The 22,458-nt window shown below is 37.9% G+C and overlaps 1 protein-coding gene across 1 annotated transcript in view; it reads right to left on the reverse strand.

Moving 5' to 3' along the window:
• TMEM184A (transmembrane protein 184A) overlaps positions 1-22,458 on the reverse strand; it is a 759,325-nt gene that overhangs the window by 156,861 nt on the left and 580,006 nt on the right. Inside the window, exon 4 of the mRNA XM_044089548.1 lies at positions 13,387-13,552. Coding sequence (XP_043945483.1) covers positions 13,387-13,552 — 166 coding nt within the window. The remainder of the gene's footprint in view (positions 1-13,386; positions 13,553-22,458) is intronic.

Consider the following 22,458-nt stretch of genomic DNA (forward strand, 5'->3'; position numbering starts at 1 on the left):
TTGAGTAGACCAGCTCAGTAGATAGTGTATTGTTTCTTAAAGAAAAGTAGCTCCCTATGGCAAGTCTTTATGCTGACCCCAACGTAAAGTAACTGAATGAGTTATACGGTAGCATTAGAAAGACACAAACTGTGCATATGATCATAAAGTATACTCACATCTTTATTCTTATACATATGGCGTGAGCGTACATACACACTGTATAATATAATTTGGAATATAAGGAATGAGTGTACCAGTAAACTCCAAAAATTGCAGCTGAGATTTTTGGAGGCATTCAAGACTTATGGCCTATGATGTATTCAGTGTTGTTATAACCCAGTAATATAGTCAAGATACTTGCAAAAGGTTTCATAGAAGACCCGTTGTTTGAAATTAAATTTGTGTTCTCAGCTTTGTACCAAAACTGAGATGATCTCAGAGAAGACATCAATTATAAGCATCAAAGAATATTGATCTAAGTGACAGATCTTTAGATCATTTCACTCATATGCAGTTGTTAATAACAATAATGCAAAGTGAGGGCCTGGAAGTGGGTATAGCACAAAAAAATGACGATTAACTATATGTTAATTTGCCAAAGAAATGGCAAAACATGATCCACCAAATCTGTCTTGTTGAATATGGTCTCTGAAAAACTCTACCTATAGAAACATAACTACCCATTGATGCAAGGATCTTGGGGGAGGTTCCATTTAAATGGGGGGGGGGGTGTACACAGTGGAGGACTGCAAGGGTTCATAGGTTCATAGGTGTGTACTAGGCTAATGGCCCTGGAACCTTTACAAGCCTAGCCATAGGATTACCCTGGCATCGTCACACCCGACATTGGTTCCCAGTGCCTCTGTCGAGTAGAGTTACTAGAGTGATCCTCGGGGTGAATTTTCTATTTCCCATCCACTCATGATTTCTCTTGAAGAGGGCCAGTGAGGTGCTCTGTTTGACATGTATGGGAAGTCTATTCCATAGCATGGGCAGTCTCTGGATTATGAACCTGTCCTTCCAGCATCTTCTGTTAACTGTGGTAATGAAGTTGAGGTCTTTGGAGCATGTGGTGTGGAGGGATTGGGATTTCTTTAGATGTAGCATTTCTAACAGAGCTGGGTCAGACATGGCTTTGTAAGTCAAGCAGAGATCGACTCTAAGTAGGCAATATGAGACAGACAATAGTTGGAGTTTTTTTGAGTCTGGCCATATAGGACAACTGTTTAAGGCCTAGGTTCATCTTTGTGAGATACTTTTGTGGCCTCACCAGTTGTTGCAGGTGTCTAGTGGGATACATGCCAAATGGGGCATTGTACTTGATGATTGGCCTAATGAGGGAAGAGTAGAGGGAGACAATGACCTCTTTCTTCCTGGATGCAAAACTCTTAGTAATGAGACGTGCCACATAGAAGGACTTTCTGACCACAGTGGTAATGTGGTGGTCAAAAGAAAGGTTGCTGTCAACCTGTGTTCCCAGATCTCTTATAACACCTTCTGTGTTCAGTGGACTACCACTGATGTGGTAATTCATGGGAATTGAGTTTTTCCCAAAGGGGATGAGGACACATATTTTGCCATTGAGCTTAAGGCCATGGTTCTGACACCAGTCGTTGGTCTCAGTGAGGCCTTTCTGCAGGCTGTCAACATCACTTGGGGAGTAAATAATAGCTCCCAACTTGCAATCGTCTGTGATCTTTGTCAGCCAGAGTCCCTTTGTGTTGGCCTAGACTTCAGAGAAGTAGATACCAAACAGGAGAGGACCCAGGACCGAACCCTGCGGGACTCCACTCGTGACTTGTTGGCAGTCTGACTTGGAGTCAGCTACTTTCACACTGTGGGTTCTATCTGTGAGCTAGTTTGCAACCCACCTATTGATATAGGGGTTGATGCCTAGCTTAGTGAGTTTTTCTATGATTCCTGAATGGGGAATGGTATCACAGGCCTTGGCCAGATCAAGGTAGGCTGTATGAACCACCTTGCCTTCATCCACAGTTCTGGTGACTGACTCAAAGAAGTTGAACAGGTTGAGCAGGCATGATCTACCCTTCACAAAATCAAACTGTGTGGGAACCAGAGTTTGGAGATTCCCTATATCCTTGTTTATTAGGTCCATGATGATGTGTTCCATAGCTTTGCATATCAGACTCATCAGGCTAATGGGGCAATAGTTCCCAGGGTCTGTAGTTGCTCCTCCTTTGTGGAGAGGGATGACTGTAGCAGTGTGTGATTCGATAGGGACAAAGCCTGAGGTGAGGTTGTGATTGAACAGGGCATACAGGTGTGGTGCCAGTTCACTCTGTAGTTCATGTAGAACACAGCCAGGGATATTGTCATGTCCCATAGAAGCTGTATTCATGGCCTTGGACAATGCTGTTTTAACCTGTGCAGCAGTAATATTGGTTGCCTGGCAATCTACTGGTATTGCGATTGGTCCTTTGAGGGGGAGAGAGAGGGGTAAAGTTGGCACTGAATCTGTTGGCCAGTATATTGGCAATATCTGTTGGCTTGATATAGGAGGTACCATTGTGCAGTAGCTCAGAGCAAATCTGGGTATTGTCTTGGAGATTCTTTACATAACTATAGAAGGCCTTGTGGTTGTCTTTACTATCTGGTGTATGATTCGGTGGTCATGCAACTATTCTCTGTTTGCATGGGTGTAGTGAAGTTAGCCACTCAGCAAAGCTCTCTTTACCAAAGACTGGCCTAGACAATCAAGAGGAGAAGGTAAACACTTGCACCGCACCACACTTATCACATAGTCCCTCAAAACCTACGACACCAAAACACAAACACAGAACCACAAAACACACACCTACATTCGCGGAGGCTCTCTGTACTAATCTGCCCAAACAACAGAGACCTCCAAAGCAGAAATGCAAGCAACCTCCACCCCCTAACACAACCCAAATGACACATAGTCCACATACTCAGTGTGCCACTCAACTACAGCCCAAAAGGCATAATGTACCCAGCACTCTAGTCATAGGTGACTCGATAGTCAGGCACATTGACGTTCCACTCACCAGGCCAAGCAAGGAAAAAGTTACTGTCAGCTGCCTGTCAGGTGCCAGGATCCACCAAATAATGCATGCACTCAGGTCATTCCACAACAAGTACAAATATGACTCTGTCATTGTCCATGTTGGTGTGAATGACCTGAGACATACCTCCCTGGACTACATGAAAAGAGACATGGAGGAGCTCTCTGATCTTGTAGCCCAGGCCGGTATGACCCTAGCCCTGAGTAGCATCCTGCCATCACCCAGAATGACACCACAGTACAAGGACAAAATGATTGACTTAATTGGCTAAGCTTCTGGTGTCATTCTAAGGGAATCCAGTATCTGTCTGCCTGGGATGACATGATCGACAGACCATGCTGCTTTGCCAGAGATGGCCTGCACCTGTCGCCCTTGGGATTCCGGATACTGGCAAAGGCTCTTGCCACCCCTATAGTGCCCTTTTTAGGTAAGGTTCAAATGACAAATTCACCACTGTAACAGGTACAAGCAAGCAAAATCTGAGGGTAATGCCACTCAATGCTAGAAGTCTAAACCTCAAAATGCACTCACTTGAGGCACTCCTTAAAATGGAGAACATTGACATCTGTGCAGTGACAGAGATCTGGTTCAAAGCTCCAGAGAGCACCCCTTCATTACCAGGTTATAATTCAAACCACACCTTTCGGCCACCAAACCCGGACCGAAACACTAAAGGTGGAGGTGTGTCCATATTCATTAAGGATATCCACACCTCCAAGCTAGTTGCTCAGCATAATGCATCTGAGATTATCCAAGTTCAACTAACTCTGGGCAAAACCGCAATCCAGATTGTAGCTTGCTACAGACCCCCCCCCACCACTCCCCAGGATTCCCACTCCTCTTTTCTTGATATACTGGAAAATATTAAGGTACAACCCAACACTGTAATAATGGGTGATTTCAACTACCCTACCATTAACTGGGAAAACTACTCATATACCAACTCTTTTGCTCAACGTTTTCTGGAAATCATCAATTCCAACGCTTTGGATCAACTTATCCACACCCCCACCAGAGCCAGCAATATTCTAGACCTGGTCATCACCAACATGGGTGACCAGTGTTCCACACCAGAGGTCAGCTCCTCGTTGGTCAGATCCGAACACAAGCTAATCACCCTAGACATCCACATCCCGCTCCCACCCCCCATTGGGAAACAACCGTAAAAAAGTTCTCCAAAGCCAACTTCATGCTTCTTAAGACAGAAGTGGCAAACTTCATGACACCCATGCAGATGGACAATAGAGGTACGACTGCTGAATCCTACACAAATGCACTTTATAAGCACTTACACGAGTGCATGGATCATGCTATCCCTAACAGAACCAAGATGCTATCCTCCAAAAAATGGAAGCCAATCTGGTGGTCTTCTGCCATAAACAAACTCTACAACAGAAGAAAGAAACTGTTGCAAAAAAGAGTAAAATCCCACGGTTGGAGGAACTCCCTGGTCAGCCTCAGTAAGAAGCTGAGATCCCTCATAAAATCCTCCAAAGCTAGTTATGAAAACAAAATTGCCACTGATTCTAAAGACAGCCACAAAGCATTCTATAGCTATGTCAAAAATCTCAATGGCAACACTAGGATCTGCTCTGAGTTACAGCACAATGATACTAAATATACAGAATCAACTGATATTGCCAGCATCCTGGGAGATAGGTTCAGTGCTAACTTTACCCCCTTCTCATCTCCTAAAGGGCCCATCTTTATACTGGAAGAATGCAAAGCCCTGTAATCATGGCTGCACAGGTAAAAACTTCACTCTCCAAAGCCAAGAACACAGCATCCATGGGACCTGACAACATCCCAGGCTGTCTTCTACATGAACTACAGAATGAATTGGCACCCCACCTAAGTACCATGTTCAATCATAGCCTCACTTCAGGCTTTGTGCCCATTGAATGGTGCACCATGACAGTTATCCCACTCCACAAGGGGGGGCCATAACAGACCCCGGGAACTACCGCCCTATTAGCCTGTTGAGCCTCGTATGCAAGGCCATGGAATGTATCATCATGGAACTCATAAAAAAGACATTGGAGATCTCCAAACTGGTCCCCACACAGTTTGGGTTTGTAAAAGGCAGATCATGTCTCCTAAACCTGATAGACTTCTTTGAAGTAGTCACCAAAGCCATAGATGAGGGTAAGGTGGTTCACACAGCCTATCTAGATCTCGCCAAGGTGTTCAACACCATCCCCCACTCTGGAATTATAAATAAACTCACTAAACTAGGTATAAATCCCTATGTCACAAGATGGGTTGCCAACTGGCTTACTGAAAGAACCCACACTGTGAAAGTAGCAGACTCCAAATCAGACTTCAGACCAGTGACAAGTGGAGTACCACAGGGTTCAGTCCTGGGTCCTCTCCTGTTTGGTATCTACTTCTCTGAAGTACAGGCTAACACAGAAGGTCTTTGGCTAACTAAATTTGCAGATGACTGCAAACTAGGAGCCATAATTGAAACTCCTAACGATGTGGACATCCTACAAAAGGGCCTCACTGAGACAGGTGCCTGGTGTCAAAGACATGGTCTCAAGCTCAATGCCAAAAAGTGCATTGTCATCCCCTTTGGTAAAAATTCTGTACCCATGAACTACCACATAGGCGGTAGTCTACTTAACACTGAAAGTGTGATAAGAGACCTTGGGACACAGGTGGACAGTTGTCTCTCCTTTGATAATCACATTGTCAAAGTGGTCAGGAAATCCTTCTACGTGGCACACCTCATCACAAAAGGTTTCTCATCCAGAAAAAAAGAGATTGCTGTTCCCCTCTACTCATCACTCATTAGACTCATTATAGAGTACAACGCCCCTTTTGGTATGTTCCTCACAAGACATCTACAACAACTGGAAAGGCCGCAAAAATACCTCTCAAAGAGGACTACTGGCCTCAAACAGATGCCTTACGCAGACCGTCTCAAAAAACTCCAGCTTTACTCCATCGCATATCGCCTACTCAGAGGCGATCTCTGCCTAACATACAAAGCTATGTCAAACCCAGTGCTGTTGGATATGGTCCACTTAAAGAAATCCCAATCCCTCCGAGCTACATGCTCTAGGGACCTAAACCTTGTCACCACAATAAACAGAACATGCTGGAGGGATAGATTCCTGTCCCATAGACTTCCCATACTCTGGAACAGACTACCTATCTATGTCAAACAGAGCTCCTCATTAGCACTCTTCAAGAAAATTCTTGATGATTGGATGGGTAATAGGAAATTCACCCTGGGGATCACTTCTGTAGTTCTGCTTGACAGGGGCACAGGAAAATAATTTTCTTGGGTGGCGAAAGCCAGGGTACATTTTTGGCTAGGCTTGTATAGGCCCTAGGGCCAATAGCCTAGTACCTACCTATGAACCTATGAACCTATGGAGAAGTTTTTCATGGTGGTTACCTTTGCGGGGGTGGGGGTGGTTTGTAGGGATGTGGATTTCCAAGGTGATTAGTTTGTTGTCGGATCTAACCAGGGAGGAGTTGACTATTGGTGTAGAGCAATGGTTGCCCATGTTAGCAATGACCAGGTCAAGGATGTTGCTACCTCTATTGGGGGTAAGAATGAGCTGGTCCAGGACATTGGACTTAATGAATGAATTCCAGGAAATGTTGGGCAAGTCTATTGGTACATGAGTACTTTTCCCAGTTAATGAAGGGGTAGTTGAAGTCCCCCAGTATAAGAGTGTTAGGTTGGACCCTAATATTCTCCACAGTGCTTAGGAACGTGGAGTGTGAGTCTTGGGACATGGTTGGAGACTGATAGCAGGCTATTACCTGAATCACTGTCTTACTCAATGTTAGCTGCACCTGAAGTATCTATGATGTGTTATGTTGGGCTACCAGACTGGAGGTGTGCACATCCTTTATGAATATGGAAAAACCACTGCCTTTGGGGCTTTGGTCCAAGGTCTGGGGCTGAAAGGTGTGGAATGAGTTATAGCCTGGTAGTGCAGGGGTGCTTTCTGCTGCTTTGAACCAGGTCTCTGTTACAGCACAAATGTCAATGTTCTCCATTTTAAGGAGTACTTCAAGTGAGTGCATTTTGAGATTTAGACTTCTAGCACTGAGCAGCATGACCCTCAGATTGCATTTGTTTGTAGCTGTTACAATGGAAATTTGGTGTTTGGAACACAGCCTAAAAAAGGCACTATAGGGGTGGCAAGAGCCTTGACCAGTATCTGGATGCCCAGGGGTGACAGATGCAGGGCATCTCAGGCAAAGAGTTGAGGTCTGTCAATCATGTCATCCCAGGCAGACAGATACTGGATCCCCTTGGAATGACACTAGAAACTTAGCCAGCTGTTGAAATCAATCATTTTCTGCTTGTACTGTGGTATAATTCTGGGTGATGGTAGGATGCTGCTCAGGGCTAGCTTCATACCCACCTGGGCTACATAATCTGAGAGCTCCTCCATGTCTCTTTTCATGTAGTCCAGGGAGGTATGTCTCAGGTCATTCACACCCACATCTACAATGACAAAGTCATATTTGTACTTGTTTTTGAGGGACCTGAGTGCGTGTGTTATGTGGTGGATCCTGGCACCTGACAGGCAGCTGACTGTTACTTTCTCCTTATTCAACCTAGTGAGTGGGTCATCAGTGTGCCTCATTATTGAGTCACCTATGACTAGTGTGTTGGGCACGCTGTTTTGCCTTAGGGGCTTTGGTTGAGTGGCACACTGTTTAGGTGAGTTATGTGTCTCATGATTAGTGTTGTGTTGTGGTGGTTGAGTGCATTTCTGCCTTGAAGGCCTCTGCTGTTTGGGTAGATTTTTATTGAGAGCCTCTGTGAAGGTGGGTGTGTGGTTTGTGTTTTTATGGGAAGGCAGTGCTGGTGTCTGTTCTGGAGGGCTGTGTGTTCCATGTGGTGTGGTGCAAGTGTTGACCTTCTCCTCTTGACCAGCTATTCTAGTCCTGGCTAAAGAGTGCATGGCTTACAATTTGGATATATAAGTGCATCTCTCACAAGTCTGAGTGTTGGGAGGTAAGAGGAGAGGGTTGTCAGTGTATTCAGATGTTTATGATCAAATGCAGTTTAACAAGTCTGATTCAGTACAGTGTTCTTACAAACTACCTTGTTTCTGTACAGTAGAACTGTTATAGCAAGCAAAATCAGCATTTGTCTTACAAACTTTATTTATTTTATTTATTTATTTGTTTACATTTGTTGACCGGGCTAGTCTAACTGGATATATGTCCATTTTCAGTAGAGGCCCGGGGAGAAAAGCTCCAAGCATAGGCAGAAACTTATTATACAATATTAATATAAAATATTAAGCTGTGATCAAATACAGATAATAATATTTGAGAGAAAAAATAATGTGTACAGAGTTCTTTAGTGGGGAATGAACTAAGATCAAATACAGAAAATAAACAATATTTAAGAGGAAAAAAACACAGAGTAATAATTTTTATTTATTTATTTTTTTTTTGTACTAGGACAGAGAATTGTTTGAGGTTAGCTTAATTGTTAGTACAGGTAGGCAACATAGTACAGTAGAGAAGGACAGAGAATGGTTTGAGCAACATAGTACAGTAGAGAAGTGAAGTAAAAGGGAGAGCAGGATGGGTAAAGGGGAAAATCAGTCAGGGTTTGTACAGGGACAAAGCCAGTGAGTTTTAAGATGTTCTTTGAGATTTTTTTTTTAAAAAGATGTGTGGAAGAGAGAGAGTAGAAAGTTAACTTGAAAGCTGGTTCCAGGCTTTCCCACTGTGTTAGTGAAAAGTGAGTCTCCAGCTTTGTTGTTAGATTTAATAGTGGAAACTAGAAGCTTATTAGCTGAGCAAAGAGTTGTAAGGTTTTTGTAAGGGGTAGTCAGATTTGTGAGGATTGGGGTATTATTAGGGTGGTAAAGTATCTTTTGGGTTATAGTAAGTTGATGACAGAGTAGTTGGTGCTGCAGTTCTAGCCATCCCAATTGTCTGAGGTTGAGACAGTGGTGGGTTCTGAAAGGGTTGCCAGTGGCAAATCTGGCTATGTTATTATAGCTAGTGACAAGTTTGTTAAGGTTGTTTTTAGAAAGATTGGTATAAATGGGAGAAGCATAGAATAAGGTAGAGATCAGGTGGGTTTGGGCAATAGTGGTTCTGGCTGTTGGTGTAAGGAAGGGTTTGATTCTATACAGGGAACCTAGTTTTTTGTTGACAGACTTTATGGTAGTGTTAATATGGTCATCATAGCTAAGGTTGTTGTCTATGGTTATCCCCAGGAGACGGGTTATAGTATCAGGGGATATGGTGGTTCCATTATTAGAGGTGATTGTGAAGTGAATTTGTGGTGATTTTTGAGTAGGGGCAAAGAGTAATAATTTTGTTTTTTTTGGAGTTCAGGAGGAGGCAGTGTTGCATGAACCAATTTTCCACAATATGAAATACAGTTTGGGTGAGGGTCTGGAGTGAGTTTGAGGACGTAGTTGAGGAATTTAAAGCTGAATCATCAGCATATTGTATGCAGGTGGCTTGAGGAATTTTAGTATTTAGTTCATTAATAAACATTGAAAAGAGAAGAGGGCCTAGGATTGAGCCTTGAGGTACTCCAATGTTTACAGGGACGGGAGTTGAAAGCTTATTATCCCCAAAGGACTGCTTGCTGTCGGTTGTCTAAATAAGATTTAAACCAGAGTAATGCCTGTGCATCCAGTGAATGCTTTTTTAGTACCTCAATAAGCAGATTATGGCTGACCATATCAAAGGCTTTAGAAAGGTCAATAAATAGTATGGAGGAAAAAGAGTTATTGTTACGATTTTTGTTTATACAGTCAGAAAAGGATAGTAAGGCAGTTGTTGTACTATAGAATGGTCTGAAGCCATGTTGGCAGTTAGCAAGTACATTTTTGTGGAGGAGGTGGTCAAGTAGTTGTCGATGGATACATTTTTTCCATTATTTTAGCTATTGGAGAGAGTAGGGCAATTGGTCTAAAGTTGGAAATATCAGTTGATGTCCCACCTTTATGTAGAGGGATGATGTGAGAGACCTTCCATATAAAAGGGATTTTACTTTCTGTAATAGTTCTATTTATAAGTATAGAAATAGGGCAGGCAATGACTTTAGCTGCAATTTGCAGGTATTCTGCTGGTAGACAGTCAGCAGAAGGGGTGCATGGCTTGAGTTTTTAAAGGAGGTTACAAATGAGGGATGTAGGTACTGGTTGTATGAAAGGAAGGAACTGGATCTGTTGTGGTATTAGGTGGGAGGGTGCAAATGGGTGGTAGAGTATTAGCTAGAGTTTGAATGGCTTCTGTAAAGTAATTGTTAAAGGAATCAGTGATTAGCTTAGGGTTATTATGGGGTGATTCCTGATGGGGTAGGAGTCTTGGAGTGCCCTGGTTGAAGTAGTTTGTTCATAGCTGACCAGAAATTTTGTGGTTTTTGTTTGTGGGTTTGTTGGAGGTGGAGGTAAACGTTTCTTTTTGCCTAGCAGTATTTCTTTTTTGGTGGCATTTCTTAATTGTTTAAAGTAAAGGTGATCTGATGGGCTTTTAGAGGCTCTCCGCTTGGCCCAGATTGTATTTCTTCGGAGGATTCTTTCCCTAGTTTGTTTTGTGAGTGATGGGGCAGTTTTGGTCTTTATTCAGGAAGAGCAATAGGGGGCATGGTAGTCTAGGATTTGAAGGAATTTAGTATTAAAGTAGGTCACTGCTTCATCAAGTTGAAGATGGAGCAGTGGTGACCAGTTGCATGCTTTCAGTTCTGTTTGGAAGTTCTCAGGATGAAAGTTTTTTTTAGAATGGGAGGTTTTGAAAATAGTAGCATTAGGGCTATGAAGTTTTTGTTTAATTATATACGTTAGAGCATGGTCACTGATGCCATCTGGAAGGGTTCCTGGCTTAAAAGTACTAGGGTGACTGTTTATGAGGATCCAGTCTAGGGTGGTTTCTTTACCACTTTGTTTGTGGGTTCTAGTAGGGGTGGTTATCATTTGTGAGAAACTATAAAGATTTATGTGGTTAATGGGATTGGGGGACCTACAGGTAGCCCAGTCTATATTAAAGTCACCTAACACAATGGTTTCCTGGGGTAGGTAGGTAGAGAGGCCACTAAGTATATTTTCAAGTGTACTGATATTGTTTCCGGGGGAAAGATAGGAACAGATTATATAGATGGATTTATAGTTATTGATTTGAAGTTTAGCTGTAAGGATTTCTGCAATGGAGTTTGAGGGAAGTGGCACATTGAAGAGTGACACTTGGAGTTCTGATTTATACAAAATGGCTACCCCCACCCTTTCTGGTAATGCGGTCACATCTCAGGATGTTATATCCTGGGGGGGTAATCTCATGGTCCTTGGTTGAAGGTTTAAGCCAAGTTTCAGTAATACAGAGGATATCAAATTTGTGCACACCTAGGAGTGCATGTAGGTGGGATATTTTATTGCTAATGCTATGGATGTTAAGGTGAGCTATCAGGAGGGAGTTTGATGAACTTGTTGGGGTAAAGGTGGTGTGAGGTTTTTGGTTTAGTGGGTTACTGGGAAGTCTTGTATTGGGGCCAGGGTTTGGATGAATATCACCATCTAATAGGGGATGTTGTTGAGGTTTTTGTACTAGTTTTATGATTTTATAGTAGTTGTTAGGGGGTTTCTTGTCATGGAAGTAAGTGATATGGATAGATCTATGGTACTTTGGAAGTATATAGCTAGAAATAGAGGTTATGTTAATGTGGCTGAGGGAATTTAAATGTGATACTGGCTGGGTTTGTTGGTGGGGGGTGGTGCTGTTCAGGCAGAGAAAAATGTTCAAAGAAGGTTAGTGAGAATGCTAGAGTTAGGGAAGCTAGAATAGTAGGTAAGAGTAGGAGGTATGTGTAAATAGAGTTTTGTTTAGATTAGGATGAATAGGAAAAGGTGGCGTGATGTGAAGGAAGGTGTCTTGTATTATGTAGAAATAAAGGTGTCTAGTATCAGGTGAAAATAAAGGTGCCAGAAGGAGGGAGAGTTGTAAGAGGTAGAGTGGACTGAGGAAACAAAAGTTTAATATGAGTTATTATAAGGTTACAATAGGAAAGGAAGTTAAGTTTAGTTGGTAAATACAGGAGGTTATAGAAAGGACAGGTAAGGGGGAGGGAGTAAATGTGTTAAGTAACTTTAAGGAGTAATTGTAGTTGGGGAGGGGGTAAGTGGAAGTAGTTAGTGATAGGTAGTTGAGGGGTAGGAGGTGTGGCTATGGAAGTGTAAAGCTAACAGCACTGGAGGTGTGTGGGAACTGGAGGTAGGGTAGGGGAGTAGAGTGAGCCCGCAGGGTGAACGGAGTGGGTTAGAGCAGGTAGAGGAAGAGTTAGCAGAGACACTCAGAGAGTAGCAGGTTCCAGGTGCAGTGAAGGGGGTCACAGGTAAGTAGAGTTTGGTAAAGCAGGTTGGAGGTAGAAAAGGATAGTGTAGTGGGAGGAACTAGAAGAGATATAATGGAGCTAGAGGGTTTTAGGGGAAAAGGATAAGAGCAGCAAGACAATGCAGGAAGATTAGCAGCTAGTCAAGGGGAAAAGCCTGAGAGAAGATCCAGAGAAGAAACTAGGGAAAGAGGGGGAATAATTATAGCCTAAGGCTAGCTTGGAGCACCACCTAGTGGGCAGAAAGCAGAATACAACAAGGTAACTGTGATAAAGGTAGCAGGTAGAGGTGAAACAGATAATGGGTTCAGGGGGTATGGGAAAATGGCAGTAGGAACACAGATAGAGAGGAGTATGGCTGCTGGTTTCCTGACTCAGTGGCTGAATTACTATCTCTACTTGGTACAGCATAAATTAAACAGAAACAGTTGGCAAAATATACTAGGTAAAGTGTAAATTAAACAGATACACTTGAAGAATTAGGACTTGGGTGTAACATACTTTCTTAATCTGTTAGAAACAGGGAAGAAAACAAATCACTGGGGCAGCAGAAATCTTTGGCCAGGCATTAGGATGGCTGGAATTGGATGAAAGGGGTCCTTAAAGACCAGGCAAGGTCCTTTAGTGCAGGATAGGAGGTAGAGAGTTTCTTAATCCGTTAGAAACAGGGAGGAAAACAAATCACTGGGGCAGCAGAAATCTTTGGCCAGGCGTTGGGATGGCTGGAATTAGATGAAAGGGGTCCTTAAAGACCAGGCAAGGTCCTTTAGTGCAGGATAGGAGGTAGAGAGAATACAAATGTTCCTCTGGGGCCGGGGACACTGAGCAGCCAGGGTAGGAACAGGGATAATAAAGATCTACTTTAGTTATGTGAAAACATATTTCACACTCTACCAAATGAAACAAACCTGGTATAAATCAATAATATATTATACAGCAGTCTGCTTCTGTGAATCCAGGCTATAAAATCACTAATTTTGTGAAATGTAAAAATTTGAAAGGATACTTACACACTTGCCTTGCACCTACCTTCATAACAATCACGTACAGAGTCAAAGTATACGTAGTACTGATCATTACTGATGAAGAGGATGCTCAGCCAGGAGTCGAAGGAGTAAACGGGAACAATGAAAAGTATCCGGATGATGTAGCGCTGCTCATTTGGAATTGTGTAATTTCGTAGATGCATGTAGATCTACAGAAGAGAAAGAAAAAAGCCAGTATTTTAATTTGTCTAAATTTGCAAATAGTTTAAATTATTTGCTGGGGGGGTGATCTGCTGAGCACTCCTAACCTGTGAAGACGATCAGAATGCTGCTAAATCTCTCCTCTTTTGTACTTTCCAGTGTCTGTGCATTTGTGTTTTTATTTTATTTATGGAAAGAATGCTCAAACTGACCTTTTGTTTCTCTTTTTTGCTCTACTTTCTTTATTACTTTTTGATATTAAACATATATTTTATAAGGTTATCCTTTAAAAAAAAAAACAATATTGTTGAAAAGATGATGTGGTTATTAAAAATGCATGGTCTAGGAAGCTTTATGCTGGCAGCATAATTACTGCTCATAAACTGGCATCATGTCAAGGAAGTATAGTGATATTTATGCATTTAATTTACTATCATGTAAAAATGTCATTCATTAAAAGTGATAATTTAATGTCAGCAGTATTTAATTTTATATATATATATATATATATATATATATATATATATATATATATATATATATATATATTAGATTTAATAGTACCAATTTAAACTGTATGTAACATATAGTCTCACAGTACTGCTTATAAGGCAGGCTAATGCACCCCATTAAGCCTCCCCTTCTATCTATGTGGGGGTTAAAGGAATGCCATTTCCCTTACAAACACTTTTGGAAAATACAGTTGGTGTATACTGTTGCTGACAGATAACATTTTCAGGGAAGTATCCAATACATATACACACACTGTATTCACAAATAGCAAATAAATAGTCCAGCATTCTTTTTTTTTAAAACAGCTTTATTGAAAAAATTAATATAATGAACAGATCTTTTGAAAGAAATTGAATAAGTTACATTTTTAAAATACAATATTTAAAAAAGAAAACAAAATAATATAATAACTATAATAGCACAGTAAACTATGTACAATGATGTTCACTATATATCGAATAACAGGATCAATTAATTTTAGTTTGGCAGAAGGAAATGAAAACATAGAATAAAGGATTTAAAGAAAAAGAAAAGATTACTGCATTAATCATTTATCCAGTTCTTTAACCAATAATTCATGTACATTTTCCCATTTGTAATATCATTTTGTATTCCTTGTAGAGTTAGATTTGAAAAGACCTTTAAACTCTTTAAATGAGGGAACTGATGAGGAATTCCAATTTCTTGAAATTACTTTCCTGGCAATGGAAAGTATAGACCAGAGTAAAGAATATTTGTTTTTATTTATACAGTCTGGGACAGGTGTATTGAATAATACAAGTGACTTTGTAAGCATAAAATTGTTTGTAAAAATTGCATGTAAAAAAGTGTTAACTTCCTCCCAAAATTTCTTTAATAATACACAGTCATAAAATATATGATTCCAGTCGACATTTGTTACTGTGTTTCATCTCCAGCAAACAACATCTTGTTTAGTTATCTTATTCATTTTCTGAGGTGTGATGAAAGATTTATGTAAAAATCTCCATGTGAAGACTCTCCATTTAATGGAGGAAGTGGTTTTGCTGGCTGACTGAAGGAAATTAACTTTGTCTTTTTCTGAGGGAATAAAACTCTTGATTGCTGAAAATGAATTCCAATAGTTATCTGAATATACATCTAGATCTTGTTTAATTGCTTTATAAATATATTATATACTATTTTTAACTGGTAAAGTATTATAAGTGTATAAAATGAAATACTGGATACGTTTGGGTATTGAATTTTTAGCATTTGAAGGGATTAAAATTGGCTTATCTAGAATATATTTTCTAAACTCTTGCAAATCTGACCAAAGTAGAGAGTTAAGGTTATATTCATCCATAGGAGCATTAACAGATCTTGCCTCATTTTTATTTAACATTTGATGCCAAAACATCAATTGTTTTTGTTTAAATAACATTTTAGAATGATCTGCAGATAGAATTATACTTTGTGTATAGGCAATAGGGAAGATGAGGAACAGACAGTTTTCAAAGATTCTAAACCTAAATAAAATTTTTTAAAGGCCCTTAAAATTAAAGTTATAAAAGTAGATTTAAGAATTTGAATGGGATAACTGGAAAAATACTCTCTCATATTCCATATAAATAAATTATTAATTAACTATGGTAGATGTTTGTTATTTTCATTTTTGGTATTTTGGGATAAATTTAACATAATTTCCTTCCATTTTGCAAAATACTCTCTGTCTATTAGATAAACAATTGTTTTAATAACTGAAGAAACTTGAATAAAGTTCTAGATCTGGTAAAGATATACTTCCATTTTCCCAGCTATACATATGATAGGACAATGCAATTCTAGGCTTTATCGGATGCCATAAAAAATTCTTAATCAGTGTGTTAAATTTTGTAATAAAAGAGCCTGTAGGGGGAAGAGAAATAGAATGTATTGTATAATATCTTTGGAAGCAAGATCATCTTTATAATGGAAAGATTTTCATCCATTGTAAATAAAATCTTGTTCCACTTACTAATTAGAGTCTCTATGGTAGTTATACTTTTACTATAATTTAGGTGTAAGACGTATTTAATATGGGTTGTTATAATTATACCCAAATATGTTATTTGTTGGGACTGAGGTATATATTTTTTATATTGGTCTTGTATATTATAACTTTTGGAACCAATTAGAATAATCTGTGTTTTAGAATTATTAAAATTAAGACGAGAACTTTTTTGAAATATATCCATATTTTTAAACAATTCTTGTAAGGTAGGGTTAGTACCACCAAGAGTGATTAATACATCATCAGCAAACATTTGGATTTTTGATGTTTAATTACAATTTAACCTATATCCTTGTTTATTATTGTGATCCCTTATTAAGTTAGCCCAAGGTTCCATAATTAATGTGAATAAAAGTGGAGATAGAGGGCAACCTTGTCTGGTTCCTTTTACAATGGGTATGTTCTGGGATATATTTGTACCTATTTTTATGTAGGCTTGACTTTCATTATACAATTGAGTTATGAGGTTAATAAAGCTATTAGAAAAGTTTAAGTCCTTCAGTAAGATAAAAAGATAATTCCAATTAACTGTGTCGAAGGCACTGTTAATATCTAAACTAACAAGAGTCAAATTATTCTTTAAGGCTTTTACTGATTCAATTAAATTTATTGTTCTTTTGATGTTATCATAAGAAGTTCTATTAATAATAAAACCTGTATGATCCATATCTACCAGGGATGGTAAAAAAATTTTAAGTCTATCAGCATAAATAGAAATGGACATTTTACAGTCTGTATTTAATAATGAAAAGGGCCTATATGAAGCACATTTTACAGGATCTTTATCAGACTTTAGTATTGGGAAATAAATGGGCGGCTGCGGTGGTGCAGCGGTTAGTGCTGCCATTTCACAGCAAGAGGTTCTCCGGTTCGATCCTTGGCTGGGGTGCCTACTGTGCGGAGTCTGCATGTCCTCCCTGTGGTCATGTGGGATTTCTCCGGGTGCTCCTGTTTCCACCCACATCCCAAAGACATGCTGTAGGTGGATTGGACACTCCAAATTGGCCCTAGGTGTGAGAGAGAGAGTGTGTGTGTGTGTGTGTGTGTGTGTGTGTGTGTGTGTGTGTGCCTTCTCTGGATGGTTGGGTGCCGGGCTGACAACTCAACACTGTAAAACTCCACTGCCAACCATGAGTGGACAGTTGATCCGCTGTGGCAACCCCTAACCAGGAAAAGCCGAAAGAAGAAGAAGAAGTATGGGGAAATAAATGTGTATTTCCAAGAGGGAGGTATAATGTTGTTATTCTGAGCTATATTGAATATTGTATGTAGTAGAGTTAATGCTTTAGCAGGCAAAACCTTATAGATTTCAGAAATTATACCATCATTACCAGGAGCTTTATTTTGCTTAAGTTTGGTTATTTGATCTTTTACTTCTTTAAAAGATATTTGTTTATCTATTAATTGTATTTGTACTTCAGATAGTCTGTTCTTTATATTATTATGTATAAAAGATTGAATAACTTTTGTATTATTAATGTTAACATTGGGTTGGTTTAATTTAAAAAAAAAAAATTCTCTAAACTCAATATATTTTGTAAATCAGATACCATTTTTTGTTGGTGAATAGATTTCTTTAATATGGTGAAGTTTATTTAATCTTTTAGTTTTGTTAGCTAGTATATTCATGGATCTAGGATTTATAGAAAAAGTTATAAGTTTATATTTTTCAAGATTTATCATAACTTTATGGTTTAAAAGTTCCATGTATTTATTGTTTAAGGTATTTATTTCATTCATTCTTTCTTATCTAGATTCTTTCAAGCATCAAGCCTTAAAGTATCTAACTTTGTTTGTATATCTTGAAGGTCTTTATCCTATGAAATTCTTTTCTTTTTATACCATTCAATAATTTTACTATATAGGTAGGCTTTTAGAGCATCCCAAATGTATATTTCTGAAGTTCCCTGTGTACTAAGTTCCCTGTGTACTATTAAGTTCAATAACATTTTGTACTTCTGTAGTGAAGAAATCAATAAAATCTTTGAGTTTAATTATATAGGCTAGTATCCTTTTAATCTGAACATTAAATGTTGAGTTTAGTATAAAATCAAATGTTATGGAATTATAGTCAAAAAGGGGACAAGAAATCACTTTTCAGTTTGATAAGAAATCAGTTAAGTTATTGAAAATTAATACCCTATCTATTCTTGAATATGAATTATGCCTATGTGAGTAGAATGTATAGAACAGTGACTTAGGGTCAGAAAAATTATTAATATATTTCATCATGTATGAATCTGAGAATTCATTCAATAATTTAGCTACAGTTGGAATTTTCCTTTTACCACTGGTACTACAATCTTTTATGTCAGAAATACAGTTAAAATATCCAGCAAGAATAATACTACCCATAGAAAACTGAACTATATGTTATATATGTTGTTTCACTGTTGTAGGTCCAATGCCTGGAATCCAATACATATTTATTAGTGTCAAAATTTTCTTATTAAATTTTATAATAACTGAAGATAACATCCCCTTGTTATCTTTGTAGGTGTCAATTATTTTAGGCATAGGTAATGTATTTTTCCATAGTATAGCCACCCTCCCTTTTTTGTGTATGTTCTGAGCTAATCAAAAGTTTGTAAGATTTTGATTTCAATTTTGTGACATCTTCAGTTAGTAAATGAGTTTCCTGGAGAAATATTAACTGAGTATTATATAATTTAAGACATTTGTTCAAAGATCTTCTCTTATTAGGATTATTTAATCCATTGATGTTTAATGATATACACTTTAATGATATCATGAAATGTTAATGTTCTGAATATCTGTTGTTGCATAACACTCCTTTTTTCCAATTTTTTATAAGTGAATAGAAATTGACTATTAGGAATACAATTATAATTTACACATAAAACATGAAAAACATTTTTCCAATCAAATGTGTTTACATCAAATTCAGTTTTGTAAGATTTGGTGAACATCATAATAACTATTAAAAGAAACTTATAACATTCATTAATAACAGAGACTCTTTCAAACCCCCCCCCGGAGTTAAAAACTCCTAATTTGAGTGACATCTGTCACCCAAATTGACCATCAGGCTAGCAACAACATTCATCTCTTCCCTGTCTAAATATATATATGTCATTGCATAATTTTACAAACATCCATTAGAATTGTATGTACCAATTCAAGAAACAAATTAAAGTAAATCAGATGTAACTGTTTCATTTTAACTTTTGTCATAGGAATTCAACGTCATAAATACCAGACATGTATTATATAATAATGCAAAAATCATAACTAATTTTTATGTAATGGACTATAATAATCAATAAGTAGACTAATCCCCTGTCTATGTATTGTGCCAATATCTAACAACATTATTTCCCCATCTCCATGTATTTTTAAGACCTTTAGTAATCTGAAAGAGCTCCTAGATTTGTCAAAATATATCAAAATGCTAGTTTGTATGGTAAACACCTGCATCTGAGACTATGCTGTATGTAGCAAACTATAGGCATATAGAATATATTATGTTTCAGTCATTATTTATTTACTTTCTAGCTGTAATAGAATTATTTTTATTTCTGACTTTTGTGTCTTGTAAAAGAATATTAACTTCTGCTTAGGTGTCATAAAAAGCTTTGTATATATTAATTTCCTTTCTTTTTCCTTTCTTCTTTCATAAATACTTTAATTGTGTTAATATATATGCCTTATGTTTGTTGTACTAATCAAAAGAGGCTTAAATTACATAAAATAGAATTATAAATAAAAGTGTAGAAACATAGGGGTATAAATGTATCAAAAATGCTCTGCTTATACACTCTCATAAATGCTTTTAATATAGCAATTATATTATACTTGTTGCTTAACTGCAGTTCATTCATTTGACCTGTAGAAGGCATTAAAGACTGTCTAATCAAGGTATTATCCAGCTCTGCAAGAGTTCTCAGCACAAAGTTCAGACCGCAAACAGCTTCATGGAAACAATACTTTTTTTCTTGCTTTCTGTTGAGGCAGTCGCAGTACAAACAGGCAGCAGAGTCATTCAGCAGTTTGGATGCATGAGACCAAAGAGAGAAAACTTTTGCAGCTATTTTTTTCTTCCTTTTTATTTTAATTTTTGTAAGCCACAGACTATCTCTCGGCAGGACCAAGAAACACAAAGCAGATAAAACAAAAAGGCAACAGAGGGGAAAAAAGCCAACATGAAACAGCGCAACGAAGAGAAACTCCCTCTCTCAAACCCAGCAAACCACTAGACCACCACGGACACACCAATCCACACCAAACCCTTAATTTTAACAACACTGCTATGCATACTATATGCTTATCATTCCAATTAATATAAAACTTACACAACCACAATAGAATTATGAAGACAAGTGTACAAAATGTAAGGGTTTAAAATGTGTGAAAAGTGCTTTGGTTATGAACATTCATAAATGTTTAAATATAGCAGACATATCAAATATGATATTTAGATACAGTTTTTCAACCAAGCTGTAGACAGCATTAGAAATTGTCTATTCTAACTTATTCAGCTTTTACGAAGCTTCTCAGCACAAGGTTCAGACTATAAACGTTTCCATGGAAATGACACTTTTTTCTTGCTCTCCGTTGTAGCAGCTGCAATGCGAGATCAAACCAAGGTTGTTTAACAGATCAGATGCATGAGCTTGTGGAGGGAAAACAGCTTTTCACTGAGAAGACTGTTGATTAGCTTGTAGGAAAACTATGAAACATAAAACGAATAATAACAGAGTCATAAGAGAGGAAGAAAAGTAATATAAAACGTTAAAGGCCCAACAAACTCCATCTCTCAAACCTGGTAAACCACTAGACCACCACAAACATATCATTCTATACAAAATCTTCCATTACTTTGCAACCAACAGCAAAGAGGAAAATAGAAAGAAAAACAAAAGAAATAAATTAAAACCTTTCATAAATATTTACATTTCTAAAATACATATTAAATGAATTACTTCAAAACATATCAGGTCACTGAAAGGGAGAAAAGATAAACTTTTCATATGTCTATTACCAGAAATAACACCACATTCCAACAGCAGAACAGGAGATGATAAACATAATTATTAAAGTAACAATATGGCAACAATATCAGTGAAGGGTCTCTCTTCACAGAGAGGCAGGGAAATAAAACAGCAAACATTTAAAAACAAATGAAATAGATTCTATTGCAACAAAGACTCTCATTTTCTCATCTATAAGTCGCCGTATCAACTATAGTTCCCTAAAATACCATACATTTCAGTCCCAAACATACAGAGCATTTATTATAACAGACAACAACCACTATATAGAGATAATAAATAAATGAATAAATCAATAGCTTTTACTTGTTATGGAAATTGAAGTAGAATAAACTAAAGTTAATAATAAACTATAAAATACCATTAAAACAACTATGTACCATAAACAAATTTAAACAACAAAGACTCACCTGTTGAACGATTTCCACTTCCCAACCTCTGGGTTAGTTTTTAAGACTTGGGTATGAAAAAGCCATAGTACAATAGCTTAATAAGTCACTTATTCTGTGCTTCTTTTTATGTTCAGAGATCTTCCAGGAATTATCAGCATTTCTTTTAAGGCTGGCATTTGCCCACTCCATATCCTCTATTTTATCAAGCAGTTTTCTTGTTTTGACAAAGATAATGGCAGAGTCTATGTCATCAAACATTTCTGGACCATCTTGTAGAAATATTTTTAATCTGGCAGGAAATGATAGGTGTGTTTTTATTTGGGCTTTCTTTAGTTCTTTTAGCATTGGCAAAACAACTTTCTTTTGGCAATTACAGAAGATGAGTAATCATTATCAAAGTGTATGACATTTTCTTTATATTTGATAGGAGATTTAGCCCAAGCAATCTTTAACACTATCTCCTTGTCATGAGAAGATAAAAACTTCACTATAACAGATTTAGTAGAATTAGATTTACCTTTTGCAGTAGCCAAGGACTTGTGTGCTTTTTCTATCCCATATGAGAGAGCTTCAGGAAGCTGTAATACACCAGGGAGCCAAGATGTTAAGATTTTTTCCATATTAACTTCTTCACCATTATCAGGCAAACCACAAAGTTTGATATTATTTCTTCTTTATCTATTCGTTAGATCATTAATTTTTGTTTGTAAAAGAGTATTTTTGTTTTAAAAGAAAGTCTATATTTTGCTCATCTTCCTGAATTCTAGTGTCCATATCATTTAGTGAAGTCTCTATACCAGTAATCTGTCTCTTTTGTTGTTTAAGGTCTTCATGTAATATTTCCATTTGCTGGGAATATTTTTCTTTGAAATTATCCAGTTTCACATCCATTCTATCAATCTTTGCTGTCAGTTCTTGAATGTTAGTTAATATTGACTGAAGTTTTTTCTTAATAGTTGTTTTTTGAAGTGTACATTTGGAATAGC

This window comes from Protopterus annectens, chromosome 12.part0 (assembly GCF_019279795.1).
Source record: "Protopterus annectens isolate FY-2018-M chromosome 12.part0, PAN1.0, whole genome shotgun sequence".
Taxonomy (NCBI): Eukaryota; Metazoa; Chordata; order Ceratodontiformes; family Protopteridae; genus Protopterus; species Protopterus annectens.